The sequence below is a fragment of the Myripristis murdjan genome, chromosome 6 (genome assembly GCF_902150065.1).
Source record: "Myripristis murdjan chromosome 6, fMyrMur1.1, whole genome shotgun sequence".
NCBI lineage: Eukaryota > Metazoa > Chordata > Actinopteri > Holocentriformes > Holocentridae > Myripristis > Myripristis murdjan.
The window spans coordinates 3,468,622-3,485,217 of NC_043985.1; the positions used below are offsets into that span (position 1 = coordinate 3,468,622).

A 16,596-nucleotide genomic window follows, 5' to 3' on the forward strand; every position below is an offset into this window, starting at 1 on the left:
TCTGTCCTGCATCATACACTTGTCAACTACGTCAAAAAAAAAAAAAAAAAAAACACTGCACCTGTTGTCACATAGCTGAGTTCATGTTAGTTATGACCTTAGTTTAGTTATGTCAGTTAGTGAGTGAAATAGATAACCCCTGCTTATCTGCTATTTTGAACCATGTTGTGCAATACTTGAACGTAGCCTGTAACACTGCCTGTTTTTCCTTTTGAATGTACAGCAGATCAGACAGGACGATAGCCGGCCTGGTGCTATTCAAATACTGAAGGGAAAACAAGTATGCCTGGTGAATATATAGTTTAACAGACTACAGTATCAGGGATGCAATCAGGCGGGTGGTTCTCGTACAATGGGAGGATCAGCGAAGATTAACAGTGAAGAGGAGTGGAACATTTCTTTGGCAGGTTGTGGATTCAGGAGTATTTACTATCTGGGGGCATTAAGCTGTATGCTTGAGTGGGCTCCACGCTTGGTTCACTGTGCCTCAAAAATCTGTGGAGCTTCATCCGGCTGTCTAGTGGCCGCAGGTCTGACTGTAGGGATTCCCATTGGTGAGTCTGGTAATACATATATGCATTTTGCACATTCACTCAGTAGAATCATAGATTTGTATGCCTAATATTTCAGACTGACAAATCTTCATAAGATCTCAGCTCAAACTGATGTAAGTTAGGCTATATACAGATAGTGGCTTTTGGGACAAAAAAATTAAATGCCATAGTGAAAGGTTTTGTTTGTTTTTTAACTTCATTTTGATTGTTTACTACATGTAATTAGGTAGAAAATTCAAATATGTATTAAACATGTAACAGAATTAGGCCTTTTACATAAAGAATCAGAGAAATTTGTAATATATCAAAAAAATAAATAAACCTCCACATCACCTTAATTAAAATGTCCTGGGGTATATTTGAATTAAGGTGCACAAAATATTTTATACTGAATCCATTTTGGCTGATACATTGGTAAAAATATACTGAATGTCAGTTCTGAATCAACTTGTCCCTCACACATAGGAGGAGTTACAGCAGACCTTCAAACTTGACACACTCAGATTCACGTTTATTTACTCTAGACCACACATTGCAGTGTGCAAACTTACAACAACAATACAGGAGTGATCGAACAGGATAGGACTTTAACACAAAATAAGTCATTTTAACAGAGGCAAAATATCACTCAAAAAAGCACCTACTGCAGTTTACATATTCCATGATCCCAGCTTTATCTGTTTGTAATAATGATATGAGTTTTAACATAGACAGATGGTTCACAAAGTATTTTGGCAGGTGCTTCTTTCTATTCTCTACTATGCTCGTGTTTTTACATTCCATGGTTTTAAACTTTTTTTTTTTTATTACAACCTCTGTATGTACCTGTTTGTTTATTTGCCCTGTATCTTTTTTTTTTTTTTTTTTTTTTGAGTTTGTAACTGTAATGCTCTCAAGAGTTTTATCATGGCCACTTCATGTGGATGTTGTTCATTTTGTTTTACCCGTACCTCGATGTAATTGTAAAGTATAGTATAAATAAGGGTTGAATTCATGAATGAATGAATACCAAAACAAAACAACAAAAATAACTCGATCCTGGCACCCTGCATGGTCAAAAATGGTTTCAGTTACTTTGTATTGCACTGGAAGCTTTACTGTTTTCATTTTGCTGGAGTCAGACATGAACATGAGGAAAATATGAGTTCTCATTACTGTATTTTTTATGATATAATGAATCCCTGATAAACAAACAAAAAGCTCAGGTCTGTGTTGTCTCAGAGCGGCTGCTTGAAGGGATAGTTATAGTAAACAAGGTCAGGTTCACTGACCCACATACAGGGTTCCTGTAGGTGCAGTGTGAGAGCAAATTCCATAGGTCACCAGAAGTTCAATGCAAAGAGAAACAAATGGGGGAAAAAAAAATAACTGTCACACACACACACACACACACCCTTCTTCCATCTGTGTTGCCTCTAAAGAATCATGTTGCTGTACTTTCCCCCTCAGAAAAATGCTGCGCTGATGTGATTTCCATAGCAAAAGAAGCCAGAAAGTGTAAGCTGGGGGTTTTTCACCCAGGTTTCAACCTGCTGCAGATAGTCCAACACTCTCTGCTTGTCAACCTCCCAGAGGATGCCCATGTCCGTGCCTCTGGAAGACTCTGCGTGTCTCTAACCAGAGTGTCTGATGGGAAGAATGTTTTGGTATCAGAATTTGACAGCAGAGAGGAGCTCATTCAGGTACCGTGGAAAACAGAGTATCACTTTCATAATTTATTCATACAGTTTAAAGTTACAGGGACAGTGCACATTAATAAACATTTCTGTAAATTTGCCAGTCCCTGGGCAGGTGTAATGACAGCTGTAAAAGACACATAACATACACAAAAACACGATCAGCAATACTGTACATACTGTATACCAGAGCACACTTCATAAGAACAGTTGAAATCCATTTAAACAAGGACAACAATTCATAAAGCATGCTCCAGGTTAAGTTACAGAGTATTGTCACAACCTGATTGACTTTTAACCAAAAAAAAAAAAAAAAAATCACATTTAATCTGACATTTTTCAATTCTGATTTGGGCCGCTTTCCTATGTGGTCCTAAATCGGATGTGGAACTGATTCCTTATTGGTTTGTGACTGCTCAGATCAGAATTCATGTGTTTTTTAAATTCAATTCAAATTCAATTCAAATCACATAATTTCCCACTGAGCATGCTCACCTCACTTCCACAGCCTCATTATTCAGTGATTGCTGGTGGACAATCATGAGATTAATCAGAATCTTGACAGTTCCAGACAATTCTAGACAATGATAGACAATTCAATAGACAATTTAATGAGATTGTCCCTGCTAAGTAAATTATGATAAGGAACATCTAATCAGAAGATGATGATTTTTTTTAGCAACCTGGCCTGATTTCACAGTGGTAATATTTCGTCAAGGCCTCAGGAACTCAGACTCAATTTGTGATCCACTCCCGGTGATGCTGCGGCGTCCCGTATTTCCTCATTGTCATCCAATGCAGGTTCTGATGTGCAGCTGCTTTTTCCCTGTCTACTGTGGTGTGATCCCACCTTCATACCGTGGGGTGGTGAGTCATGCCAGTAGGATGCAAATGCCACACTTTTAATCCATACTGCAGTATTTTGTATTTTAGTACAGTGTAATATTGTGGTTTGTTTTACTTCCACCATAAAACACAATGTCAAAAAAATACAGCTATTGTTAAAAAAAAAAAAAAAAAAAAAAAACAGTTAGCTTAACAGTTACAGTTAACAGTTGTTAGCTATGTACTTTGCATTTCACTTTTTGGTGGTGTGTTTTTCCTCCTCCTGCAGATAACTGGCCAAACAATGATTTGATGTCATGTCCAGATATTTCTATAACTTGATAGCAAACCAAAGACAAAGAGAGGCACTACTCTTACTCTCAGTAGAAAAACAGAATTAATTTATTTTATTATAAGCTACATTAAAACACATGACATTTCAGCCTATGTGTTCACCAGGGTCAAATGATGACGGCCCTGGTGAACAGCTACAACTCTCTTTTGCTATATTGTATCTATCTATATATCTATTTCAGTCAATCAATAATCAGTACTTTGCAGACCTGTATAAAAGCCCTACGTGTCTACAGTTTATAATCTGTGTTGTAGGTAAGACATGCGTGAACATTCACTCAGTCCTCCTTCCTCTCAGCTCTACATGGATGGAGCCCTGAGCAACAACATGCCGCTGTCTGAGCAGGGGAACACCATCACCATGGCCCCGTTCTCTGGTGAGAGCGACATCTGCCCCAGAGAGGGCACATTCAACGCCCTCGAGGTGCACTACGGCAATGTCAGTATCCAGGTCAACACAGGCAACGTGCACCGGGTCTGGACGTCCTTCTTTCCTCCCAAACCTGAGGTAGGCCGCTGTCCAGCCTCCTGCTGCTTTTAAAAGAGTGGAGATTAAACACAGTTATATTTCCTCCAGAATCCAACTGCCAATCCAAACCAACAACTTAGGGGAAGGAGGGTAGGATGCATGTGTAAAATCCTAATACCAATCCTAACTCTAAGGTTTACAGCTTTTTCCTGACCCAAACATTTGACAGAAAGCAGCTGCAGCTGATTTTACACATCTCAAGGCAAGACGTTGCACCTTTTGAAGTTGTTGATACTGTCAACCACCTGGACTGTAAAATTAGTATTTAGTACCACATACTGTACAGGGCTGGCAGCCTATTGGTTCATTTAGTCATCCAAAGCCTTCCACCAATCATCATGCCTGCAAACACTGGACAAAGGCAAAGATCAAACCAAAGTCCAAACTTTCAACTCTTGTACTTGACAGATGTTGGCTGAGATCTGTCACCATGGCTACATGGATGCTCTTCGTTTCCTGAAGGAAAACGGTGAGCTTCTCCTACTTTTTCCTATGCACCACTGAACCTTTCTATTGTCACTTATGCCATTTGGTAAAACTAAAACACTTTGTCGTCCAAATAAAATACTGGTCTGTTATCTCATTGGAATACAGAATACCTCTCCCCCAGTATGGTGGCTGAGATGGACCCTCTCAAAGCTGCTTGTTGTGAGATGGGAAAGCAGTCGACTGAAGCTGCAAAGGCACAGCTGAGTGGACTGAACTGTCTCCAGGAAGAGCATCGCGGGCTAGACCAGCGGCTCATAGAGAACCTCCCCGTTAGCATCAAAAAGGGTAAGGGCCCTTCCTGAAATCAACAAATTAAAAGTTGATTATGGAGCTAATTTAGTGCCATAAGAAAATAAAAAAAATATCATGTGACTTTTGGCATTATCTTGCTGCTAAGATTTTCTCACAAATGTGCTGAGCATTTTCTCGCAGACATAGTTGGGAAAAGCAAGTTTCTATTCAAACTGTGTGTTTGCTTGTGATGTTTTGGCACTAAATCAACTCCATACATGGATCATACCCAAACCTGAAATGCACAGTAGGTTACAGTTTTGAACAAGGTACAGAGGGGTTGTGGTTCAGATGCCTCATGTCTGTGTTTTGTGTTTCTGTGTGTGTACGTGTGTGTGTGTGTGTGTGTATGTGTCAGTGCTGTGTGATGAGTGCAGGGACAAACATGAGGGTGGTGGTCTGTTGTCCGAGGTCAATAAGCTCTTTCCAGTGAAAGTGGCTTCCTATCTGCTCATCCCCTGCACTCTACCTGCAGAGATCACCTTCCTTCTAGCCAAAAGGTGAGACAGACAGTTCATCATATAACCACAGGGCACTGTGCAACATCTTATAAGTAGTTCTTGCCCTTACTAAAGCTCAAACATTAAGAACAACTCCGTCCATTTTAAGGACAATTGCCTAAGTGTCCTGCTCCCTCCCAATCTGAGTTGAAATCGGGATACTTGAATGAAAAACAGAAATTTCTCCAAATATAAGAGGGTGGCACTTGATACACCTTTAACTGATGTATCAATCATGGATTTGAGTTTATTGTTAGATCTGTAACCTGAAATTAAAATTCAAATTATGTGCACAGCTTTGGAGCTTAGATTTAGGCTTTTGTTTCATAATCTCACAACTCCTTGTTTTATTCTTATTTTGTGGCATCCATTCTTATTGTTTAAGGTTTAATTACTGATGCAACCGTGTTTTGAAAATTGTCAATGTTTATTATCATTTTATCATTTTAATTATTCTTTTGATGTGATGACGGTCTTTTACTGTGGCAGTGTGATACTGTCAGGCTGTACGGCGATGTGCAGACTCTTGGTGTCGGGCTTAGACTTCTACAGACAGATGCTGAGGCGTGGATTTGAGGATACTGACAGGTGTGAGTCCAAAACACATGAAAATGCATTGTTTTCTGCTGCTTTGTTTCAAGAATTTAATTACAAAAGTAAAAATCCTGCCTTGGTGAAGAACAAAATGGAAAAGTTTTACTTTTGGCATGTGGTATTTTACATAGACTATGTACTTTGTGCAAAACTCACAGTCCTGCTTGGACTTCAGCTTTCACTTTTATGTAGCCCACCACAAGTACAATTTTTCTATTTTATTCTTCAACGAGACACCCACACTCTTGCAAAAATTATTGTTGGCTTGGATCTATAACTACTGAGCATTTTAGGGGTTATTACACAGCTCGAAAAACAACATGAAATACAACTTAATACCTTTTCAGAGGATGTAATTAGGATTTATAGTAAACTGGAAATCAGATGTTGCATTTTGAAACACATTACCTCCAGTTGTATTTCATGTTTCATGCAGTGAAACTAACCACTTTTGAATGGAGATAATGTCAATTACAAATCTAGCTTCTCTTTTTGATGTTCATTCTTTTTTTGTCCTTTTCTTTATGATTCTGCAGTGTACCTCCACAGTGAGGCTCAGACTCAGGTTAGGAACAGCGGAATCAGAGGGAAAGGAGAAAACTTTGACATCAACTTGCAAAACAAGTAAAAAAAAAAAAAAACTTCTACTAGGGCACCATGGGTAACCTGGACCACCTCTCCCTTACTCAAACCCATACAGCTCCAAACATCTGATGAGCCTGCACATTGCACTGTGCAATGAATAGGCACTGTATCATGCATGGACAGTCCACATCCATGTTTTGATGACACCCACATCTGGCACTGTGACATCTTTTTCCTTGGATTTTTTTTCTTTTTTTTTTCATTTCCAATTGTCATTCAGATACTTTGAGGTCAGAGGTCAAGGGTAAACACTGACTCCCTTCCTGTGTTCAAATCCAGACTCAAAACACACCTGTTCGAGATAGCCTATTCTCTGTAACTGTAACTACTTTGTTCCATTTCTCCATTTCTTTTCTTTTTACCATGTATGGCTTTTATCTGGTGTTTTATTGTACTTGTTTTATTATTGTAAAGTGTCCTTAAGTGTCGAGAAAGGCGCTTATAAATAAAATGTATTATTATTATTATTATTATTATTATTATTATTAAGTGGCCATGCCAGTTTTTCCCTTGTGAAAATTAAGCCGAACTTTGAAGCAAATTGAGCTACCTTGCTGACAACCCAGCATAACATACCAATGGATTACTTAGGCTGTCTACTTTCTTATGATACCAGCATCTTCACTCTTTAAAACTCAGTCCTCTACAGCCTCTGGAAGACAGTATGTCGACCAAGGAAACCAGCAACCTGAGCCGAGGTTAATTAAAAATTGAGTGTTTTTGAGAATCGATACTGTACCACAGAACATAATATCATGTTACTCAAGTGTACTATTTTCTTAAACCCCTATATTTAATGGCACAGATTATTACATTATCTAAATCTTGTGACTTGTGATATGTGACTGTGACCTGTGTTACTTTTCCCAGACATGTATACCTGGAGAAGGGAAAGTAAAATATACTTTTAGAGTACATTTAAAAATATTAATGATATTGCAAATTGCCATTTCTTACAACCAGAACTTTTTTTCTACAATTGTAAGATTAATCTTTGGACTCAATTTATTTTCATATGGCCCTAATTCTAGTCTATACATTTCAAATCCATAGTAACACAAAAATAAAAATTTGACAATTATCTTTGAATTGAAAGAGTTGTTTAAGTCTACTGACTAGCATGTGAGATAAGGTAATGCTGTCATGTGTCTGTCATTGTGTCAAATCCCTCAGTCTACATTTTACTCTTTAAAATAGCACTGTCCCTCACAAAGAGTTGTCATACCAGATTGCAAAACTGTGCATTTGGAACAAAATGACAGCAAGGTAAATAAAATAAGTCAAATAATATAGAAAAGCATTATGAGGACATTTTAATGGACATATTTCACATACGTCCTTGTGAATGACATTTTCATAAACATACAAAACATAATACTACAATTCCTAATGCAAAAAAACAAATAAAAGATTAAATTAGCACCCTTTTGAGTTTTGTAACTCAATGAAAGGCTTGCCAGAGATTCCCTTTATGGAATCATAAGCACCCATGATGAGTTTGACATTGTTGAGAGATCAGTCACTGCCTGGCCAGTTCAAAACACAAAGTAAAACAGTAGAATGCGAGTAAAGTTGTTGCCTCACCACACAGGTTCAGCAGGTTCACATCAGACAGTTTCTGATCACTCAGACTTATAAAATATTCATTTGTAGATCTATCTACTGCCGTAGCAGTAGTCATGAGTGTAACATCTACTGCATCACTGTGCAGTGCAGTACAGTACAGTACAGTACAAAAGTAAAACCAAAGTTTAAATACATGACCTTCTCCAAGGACAGTCAAGCATCATTGTCAAGTCCCTGATTTTGTATATTTTAAAAAGACTGCCATGAAGGAAATTATACATGTACGCGTGGCCAAAAAACAGAATTAAAAACTGCAGAAAATTCTGCAAAATCTAAAAATTTGGGCATTTTCATCTATGTGTATATATATTCCACTACGACGCTAATAAAATAGAAAAAAATCTATAACTTGAAAAAAGGGGAGAAGGACTAAGTTGGTTGAAGTCTCTTCCTGTTCTCATCATGTTTTGAACTCTCTATACGCTGGCCTCCTTTGGTCCACCCCCGATGTCTGGGATCTGATCTGCAAAAGACTGGGTCATCCACTGGCCGTCTGGGAGCTGGCCTACCGTTTGAGAAGTGGTTGCATCCTCTGCTGCTTCTGAAGAGGGAAAAACATACAGATTGAATCACTGAGGACAACAATATTACCATATCTACAATGGAAACTGTCTTGCTTTGGGGTGCAAAGTCAGTTTCAGAGCAGCACTTCAGGAGCTGGAAGCAATTCTTGCTCAGTAACACTTTTGCAGGGCAGATCCTTGCCAGTATGGCAACTCTCTATTCCCTACTTTCATATAAGTTAAGCTTACTTACAAGGTGTCAATCACATTACTGACCCTGGTCAGAAATCAACAGAGTCTAAGTGGGAAAAAAAAGCCCTTCAAATTTAAAAATGGCAGTAAGATTATATTCCACCTGAGATTAAATCAGCTACACAGAAAAGTCAGCAGTTTTTGATCAACCCAAATGCACATTCTGAAGAAAGTGTTGATACTGGGGTGTTCTGGTGGCTCACTGCGTAAAGCTTGTACCACATAAAACTAAGGCTAAGCTGTAGTGGCCTAGGTTCAAATCCAACCTAGATAGGCATCTTCATAACCAGGGTCATATTGCTCCTCCTTTACCGCCATTCGCTTGGCATCCTCGGCAATGAAGGGACATGTAAACTAAATGCCTAGACCCTCTGCAGCAGTGTTCCCCAACCCAGTCCTCAAGGACCGCCTGTCCTGCAGGTTTTTGTTTCAGCTCTGCTCCTTCACACCTCCATCCATCCGTTTAAGGGCTTCATGCTGATTGGTTGAAGGATCTACCTGAACAGGGCGTGCAGGAAGATGCATGGGTCTTAATTGGGTCAGGTGTGCAGAGCAGAGCTGAAACCAAACCTGCAGGACAGGCGGTCCTTGAGGACTGGGTTGGGTAGCACTGCTCTGCAGTATGTCATTCTCTCTCTGCCCGGTCTTTCCTGTGTCTCTCCACTGTGACTGTCTGATAAAGCAGCAATGCCCAAAAAAAGTGTCGGCACCATGCAGGCAGCAGCAGGAGAAAGTACCTCTATATAAACACACACATAAAGTTAAATAAATGTACAGATAGAGATATATAGATAAATAGAAAGTGTGTGAGAGAGTAAAAACTGCAAGATGGATTGGTAGGGGACAGATGGTGAGGAAAACAGCGACATCTTCTGGCAGTTTCTGTTTCAGAAAATCATTGATAAGACACTTGAGAACTGCCCTGGCATCAGATCAAGAGGGCAAAGGCCACACTTTGAACTTAATTCCTAATCCTAGTGCTCATTTTTTATCACTGACTGTGAAAACACTGACAAACTAAGCACTGAGCCATGCAGCCAACAAGTTATCTACCAGGTTGGATAATTGTGGCAGTAAAAAGCAACTCCAGCTGAGCAACTGCACTGTTTTTTTAAAGTTAGTATAAGAATATTGGTTATATCCAAGCTTCGCCTCAGGTTCAGCAATGTTTATATACACTTACCTGTGTTTTGAGTAGATGAGAATGTACAGTGACCATTGCTCTGGCTCTGGGCCTGGCCTCCCTCATGTCCTCCCTGTATATACGCTCCTCCATAGGCATCTTCATAACCAGGGTCATATTGCTCCTCCTTTATCGCCATTCTCTTGGCATCCTCTGCAATGAAGGAAGGTATAAATTAAATGCCTAACATGCTGTGACCAAACTAAATCAATTTTTGTTGGCTGGCAAAAAGAAAGATTTCTGACAGGGTGTACAGATACATATGGCCTACCTGGGACTTGGTGACAAGAATTAAAATATATGAATTCATATTTTACTTTTTATTAACAGTGGGGAAAGCTAAATGTGGCATTGAGGTTCATCTGCCATTTCTGTGTTTCCCATGATGCTTTCTAGGCTGTGCCTATCTTGTAAACAGTGTAGAAGCCAGTTCTTACCCTTGGCCATTCCCAGGTCGAAGGTGTAGCTGACCTCCTGGATTTCAGTGCTTCTTCTGACACCCTTCAACTGATCCCTCAGCTCCCTCAACTTGATGTAGAAGTGGACTTTGTCCTGGGCTCGGGGGAACTGGGCACAACGGGCACTTGAGGAGGGCATCAGATATAGCGCCTGTGTGAGGAAGATGACACATGGTTGGTGACAGATTTTTAAGGCTGTGTCCACAGTTTAATGATGAGGCTGTGTGCTTACCACGTCACAGTCGGGTATCTTGTGTGGCTGCAGACCAAATACAAGATCCTTTGGTTTTTTGCCAAACATCTCTCTGCAGAACATTTCATATATGCCTGAGAAAAAAACAACACTGCATGAGTTCTCATTACCAATTAATTTTAAGGTTATAACTGCTGCTCTGAAGTGAATGACTACTTACATTTTCCATTGAAAACTGCAATGAGAGGTCTGTATTTCTTCAACTTCTCTGTGAGGATTTTGCCTCCTTCACGCAGCTCTTTACTGATGTGACACAAGAAAAGATTACAGGGTTACCAAACACTTATTTTAAAACTGCTTTTTTAATTCGCAACACATTGGGTTTTCTCCTATGCTGGAGCTACAATGTTGCTGGACAGCAGTGCTGTCCCAAAGACTTGGAAACTCTACAGCACTTATGCGGTTCTGTAAGTCTACGCAAAGAGTTTTATTAAAGAGTTTTAATTTCATTACACAACCTGTTGTATAATGACCAATAAACTTCCTTGTATCCTTAATTCAATCACCTCACCACCACTACTGCCCGTAGATCAGATGATGATCGGCTGATGATCAGCTGTCTGAGACAATTTTAAATACCTTGGAACATTTATATACTTTTAAAGAAAGCTATACAACATATCCACCTGCAAAGTTGTTTGTAAGTCAGTCAATATTGTCTGTATCACAGAGGATCCCTCATATCCTCAGAATTTGAGAGGCTCAGTTCCAAAAGATGCTACAGGATGACTCTGGCAACATTACACAAAAAGTAAATTATTGTAAATACAGTTAATCTCATCCTCAATATTTCCTCAGTGAAGTCCTCAATATTTAATCTTGATAACATTTCAAATGAGAGTGACCTTTTGAATGTTTGAATGGATGAATATTTCATAGTAGGCATGGTGCTGAAACCATGCAATGCAGTATTCTCTGTATTTAGAGCACTGATGCTCAACACAGATGGCAAACAAAAGAACAAAAACAACAACAACAAAACCCTGTGGATTTGGCATTTTTTTCCAAAGTAAGCCAAACACTTCATAATCCACAGCAAGTAACAAGCTGAAAGTTAAGTGTAAAATAGTCCTCAACAGCAGTGAGCAGACACTCCTTCCAGAAGAACCTGAACTCACCAGCAATAGATCCTTCACCTTTCCTATCCCTTTGGTGCAAAGCATAGACCAGCAAGTCTGGTTAATACAAGTGTGTTGTGTGCATGTTACTGAATGTTAAATGATTTCCCAGGAATGCCACATGCAAAGGTAGCAATAGCAACTTTACCTCTAATGTTGCCACACCAAAGTACAAAAATCCCTCTAGACGACTGCTTTTGCTCAGGTACATACCTTGAGAGGTCTTTGCTTCCCGGCGTCGCCCTGGCCACCATGTTGGTGAAACCGATTTTGTATTTGACAGGCAGGGTGGTGTCGTGCATGTGATTCAGCTGCTCATCAGTAAATCCAGAGAGGAACAGGCACTTCCCTTAAAATAAAATAAAAAAGATGCTCTTCATGCCATTTCTCTGCATACAAACTATGGAAATATTTTCCTAAAGAAAGGTGAGTGCACAGACTCTTTTCCAGCAGCCCCCTGCTTTACATTCACACAGAATCTATTTCCACTTGGGACCTGCCAGGTGGGTTGTTGAAGCAGAAAATTATAGGACACACACATATACACTGGCAAAGGAAACAATAGAAAAGGATAGAAAGAAAAAAACAGCAAGTTATGTTGAAAAATAAGTGAAAATGTATTTTAAATAAATTAATCTACCTCATGCGCACATGGACAGTTGACATTAAGAGACAAAGGTTGGATGGAGCTTAGGTTTTTGCCCTAGTCTGTATGTTTGTGGGTGAGTTAGAGGATATCTCAAAAAGTTATGAACAGATTTGCCTGAAACTAGATGGGCAGGTTTCCCATGGCCCAAGGAAGAAGTGTGGTGTGGGTTCCCATTAAAAGGCATGTAACTTTCCAACAGATTCACACATCATGAAGGAAAGGCTGCTCATGTGCCACAGAAGCAAAGATTAGCTTTTCATACTAATTTGCCAAATGCTATTGCAATTCGACCTTTGCTGAATATGCACATGTGAAACTGACATATCATGACAATTCCATAGTATTGGCAGAGGTATGCACTCTACTAAGAGCCTGGGCTGGATTTGAACACAGGCCGCTGCAGCTAAATAAGCCTCAGTGGTAAGTGGTATGTGCTCTACAGGATGGGCGCTCCTTCCTTTATTTTTTTTTTTATGCATTTGTCCAGCATATAATTATCCTTAAATATCCTATACTATGACAGATTTTGTAGACCAAACAATGCCAGGCAACTTACAAAAATGATTCCCAGGTCCTGGGAACCATCGTCCGATGTAAGCTGCCATCAGACCTGGGTTGATACCGATCTGAAAGAAAAAAAGTGGGTGTTTTCATTTTAATTACAGTTAAAATTTTCAAAAATCATTCGTCCCAGGACAGTGCTTGGTCTGATGGTAATCTTACAATGACATAGTCGAGGTTGTAATCCAGCAGGTCTGGGAGGGTTTTTGTCATGACTTCCTCCTCAGTCATTCCATTGAAGCGGTCCACTTTCCTCTTCACCTTCTTGAAACTCTCATCTATCTTCTCCTGCTTTCCATCTGCCTCGCCCTGCTTGTTCTTCTTGGGCTTGGGGCCTGGTTTGGCCTTTGGAGCGTTAGGGTCCTTGGGCAGCTTCGGTGCCTTGGGAATTTTCGGTGGTTTGGGTTCTGTGGGTTTCTTGGGTTGTGCCTGTCTGCCTCTCTTTTTGGCTGGGGCTTGTGGAGAAATTGAAAAAAAAGTTAGTGTCACTGTTATGTTAGCAGACTCCATCCTGTGGCACTTTCACATACCTCCAGTGGATTCCCATTTTTGAGTAACCTGCTATACGAAACACAATAATATTTTAAACTAGCTCTAAAACCAGAAAGCCAAATATTATTGACATGGCTGAAAAACCGTTATTGTCATATGGGACTACAATCTTCTCAATGAGATTGTAGCTGCAGTCTAAAGGTGACTACATCTTTCTAGGGAGCCACTGACTGTGAAAAAGCAACTCATCTCTAAATCAGCATTTCTGATGAGAGACAAAAAAGAGGTTAGATTGGTAAATATTTTATCCAGGGCTGCATAACTAATTTTGTGTAACATTATAATCACAATTTTAGTTTCCAAAATCATTAAATCATAAAATATTTAAATATAAACAATACTGATAAATTTCGTTTGGAATGTCCACTGTAGTTAAAAACCATGAAGATGAGATGGAAAAAAGGGAGCAATTTTATCCCTCAAAGAATAACACTAATAATTGTGAATAATGCTTACTTAAAATAATCAGGATTATCATTCAATACACTATCATGCATGCTTGGTGTTAACTGATAAACTGCATCAAAACTTCATGGCAATTGAAGAAATTTAGGATCTGTTCCAGAATGATATGTGTGATACTCTAAATACAGCATGAAAGTTAAATCCAACAGGGAATACGTTACGTTTTGCTAGGTTGGCCGGCTCCAGCTGATCCATGGGTTCTGGATTAGCAGCCATGTTTGCCATGCCCCTCTCCAATGATGGTCCCTCTGGGTGGTGGGACTGTTGGTGGGAGTTGAAGCCTGAATACTGGGCCTGGAGTGCTTGAAACTGCTGGGCAGACTGAATCCTGTTGTCAAGGGTAGCAGAAAAAAACAGCACAAGTGACAAGTATTAATACGAACTAGAAAAGAGCATGTGCTTGGATTAAACTAGTGCTCAGGTCTGCAAACAAAAACAAAAAAGACTTAAGTATGGCATCAATATGGATCAATTCTGCTCCCTGGTAATAATACTTAGATTGACAAATGAAGCTGTCACTATAACTCTGGTGCAATATTAAGCTTTTCCAGTGGACACAAAAATGCCACATGTAAAAATGATGAAAAATGCTGCGACTTGTGAAATTTAGAAACTTAACACCTATTGCTTAGCAGAGAGGTATTGAGTATAGTGACAAAATGCCAATCTGCCTTTTTAGTACAATCAAGCACATTCTTCCTCACCTGATGCCTTATTCTGAATATGCCCTATTTTGTTATAATCTATTATGATTTTCTTTTATTTGACTGCTTATCATTATACAATGATGAAAACAAAATTGTATCAAATGAATAAACTTGACAATTACTTTGTAACAGACCAATGATACCAGCATGAATGACTGTCAACTGATTACTACTTGGGTTGGTACTTGAATCAGCTGATACACTTAATGTATTACTCAGTACTTGTATCAGTTCTGAAAAACTGCAGTGCAGATCTACTGATCAAAAACATTTTGTCATTCCACATTTTAAACATGTTTATTCATTGTTTATTTTCCCTGCGATTCAAAAAGTAAGCCAATCAAATTTCTGAAAAGCAGCTTCAACATCCATCATAACCTAAACTGATTTGCTCACTCTTTAAGGTGCTTAGCAACAAGCTCAAAGAGACTGCAATAAAACATGACATAGCAGAAAAAACAAACAAACAAACAAACAAAAAACATGAGCAACATTCCACTCATGAAAACACTTACTTTCCTTCTTCCAGGTCTAAATACACACACGCACACAGAATTGCCACAGAGCAACAACATGATCCACACATCGCTTTTAATCACTAGTGCACAATCCAAATGACATACTGGTAATCCACATAGTCAGGGGCATGACTGGGTGCACATGCTTTCATTTCATTTTCATCACACTCGGCCTTTCAGAGGAACTGTGTACAACATGTGAGTCCTGCAGGGCCACAATTTGGGTGAGGAAGGGGACTCACCACTGTTGCAGATATTCCGAGGGGACAGGCAGTGATCCATACAGCTTTTCTTCCATCTTTAGGGTGGTTTAACTTTATTAAATAAATCAATATTCATGTTGAGGACACATAATTGGGTGATATACATGTGGTTTAGCATATCAAGAGTCTGTATGAACCTGAACGCATGTGCCAGGGCAAAGAAATAAACTCGAAACTAAAGTACAATGTGTAAACAATAAAAAAAAACAACAACAATGACGACAAATGATAAGGAAGCTGTAACAATACAAGTAAAGATGTATTTTATGAAACGTTAAGGTAAACTACCAGTGGAAATCACAGGAAATGCACACAAAACCCTGGATCAAGACCTATCCATCTAGTCAAATTTAAATAGCTTGTTTCATAGCTAAGCTAGCAAGCTAAACCCACAGGAATATAGCTGGCCGTGTGGCCACCAGCTTTCGCCGTACACCCCGTACAAATTTCTGTTAAATTTTTATTATTATGGGTGACTGTCTCTGATATTCATAATATAGGGGGCTAGTTTTACGTCGCTGGTTTACTGAGGGAGTTATTGGTCGAGTTTAGTAAGCACCGGCTGCTAGCAAATATAGCTAACGTTAGCCACTCGGCTAATTTAGCGTGGATGAATGGTTCCGCTTCCACTGAGATTGTTCACCACGAAACACGAACAGAACCGGTCCATATTTATAAATTTAAACATACCTGTTATATATTTAGTTAAATGCGCTCCTTCTGTCAAACAATCTGGTATATTTTCATTTATTCCGCGCTTTTCATTTCATCATTAGTATAGATCCTGCAGGCAACAAAGACATGACAGCGGTGCAAGTCAACTTTGACACCGGAACATACCATGTTAGAAATTTAGGGGTGATAGACAGAATACCCTCTGCTATAATGGAGCAAACCGTTGCACAAAACAGATATAAACAAAATGTGCGATGTCAATACTTTTCAGTCAGTAAATACGTTCAAATAATGTGTATGTAGCGTTATCTGTTAGATAAAATGTAAACAACTGAAATGATACACCCCTATTTTGG

General features: G+C 39.2%; 2 protein-coding genes across 4 annotated transcripts; one reads left to right on the plus strand and one right to left on the minus strand.

The window, feature by feature from the left end:
* Positions 1 to 339: 339 nt before the first annotated feature.
* LOC115360427 (patatin-like phospholipase domain-containing protein 2) lies at positions 340 to 6,440 on the plus strand. The gene is made up of 9 exons (XM_030053345.1): positions 340 to 554; positions 2,004 to 2,236; positions 3,032 to 3,097; positions 3,708 to 3,917; positions 4,347 to 4,407; positions 4,533 to 4,712; positions 5,077 to 5,218; positions 5,708 to 5,808; positions 6,349 to 6,440. Exons 1-9 carry the CDS (start codon positions 353 to 355, stop codon positions 6,438 to 6,440), a joined length of 1,287 nt encoding a protein of 428 aa, XP_029909205.1. The 5' UTR covers positions 340 to 352.
* A 1,307-nt stretch (positions 6,441 to 7,747) lies between these two features.
* On the minus strand, positions 7,748 to 16,379 carry LOC115360513 (G/T mismatch-specific thymine DNA glycosylase). 3 transcript variants are annotated; one of them, XM_030053473.1, is made up of 11 exons: positions 16,256 to 16,379; positions 15,545 to 15,616; positions 14,239 to 14,405; positions 13,223 to 13,515; positions 13,056 to 13,125; positions 12,064 to 12,199; positions 10,893 to 10,975; positions 10,712 to 10,806; positions 10,459 to 10,630; positions 10,022 to 10,174; positions 7,748 to 8,624 (listed from the first exon to the last, which is right to left on the minus strand). In XM_030053473.1, the coding sequence occupies exons 2-11, from the start codon at positions 15,598 to 15,600 to the stop codon at positions 8,500 to 8,502; spliced, it is 1,350 nt and encodes a 449-aa protein (XP_029909333.1). In that variant the 5' UTR covers positions 15,601 to 15,616; positions 16,256 to 16,379; the 3' UTR covers positions 7,748 to 8,499. The 3 variants fall into 3 exon arrangements, with proteins under 3 accessions (XP_029909333.1, XP_029909335.1, XP_029909334.1); XM_030053475.1 differs by lacking the exon at positions 15,545 to 15,616; XM_030053474.1 differs by lacking the exon at positions 16,256 to 16,379 and having other exon boundaries at positions 15,545 to 16,244.
* Between the last annotated feature and the right edge of the window lie 217 nt (positions 16,380 to 16,596).

What these genes read in the sequence shown, in the direction of transcription:
- LOC115360427 (XM_030053345.1), top strand. Translation starts at nt 353, where the DNA reads ATGGGAGGATCAGCGAAGATTAACAGTGAAGAGGAGTGGAACATTTCT. An exon ending in GACTGTAGGGATTCCCATTG is followed by an intron (nt 555 to 2,003) that starts GTGAGTCTGGTA and finishes TTTCCCCCTCAG; the next exon opens with AAAAATGCTGCGCTGATGTG. An exon ending in CACCTTCATACCGTGGGGTG is followed by an intron (nt 3,098 to 3,707) that starts GTGAGTCATGCC and finishes CCTTCCTCTCAG; the next exon opens with CTCTACATGGATGGAGCCCT.
- LOC115360513 (XM_030053473.1), bottom strand. Translation starts at nt 15,600, where the DNA reads ATGGAAGAAAAGCTGTATGGATCACTGCCTGTCCCCTCGGAATATCTG. An exon ending in TGCAGTTTTCAATGGAAAAT is followed by an intron (nt 10,807 to 10,892) that starts GTAAGTAGTCAT and finishes TTTTTTTCTCAG; the next exon opens with GCATATATGAAATGTTCTGC. An exon ending in CGACCTGGGAATGGCCAAGG is followed by an intron (nt 10,175 to 10,458) that starts GTAAGAACTGGC and finishes CCTTCATTGCAG; the next exon opens with AGGATGCCAAGAGAATGGCG.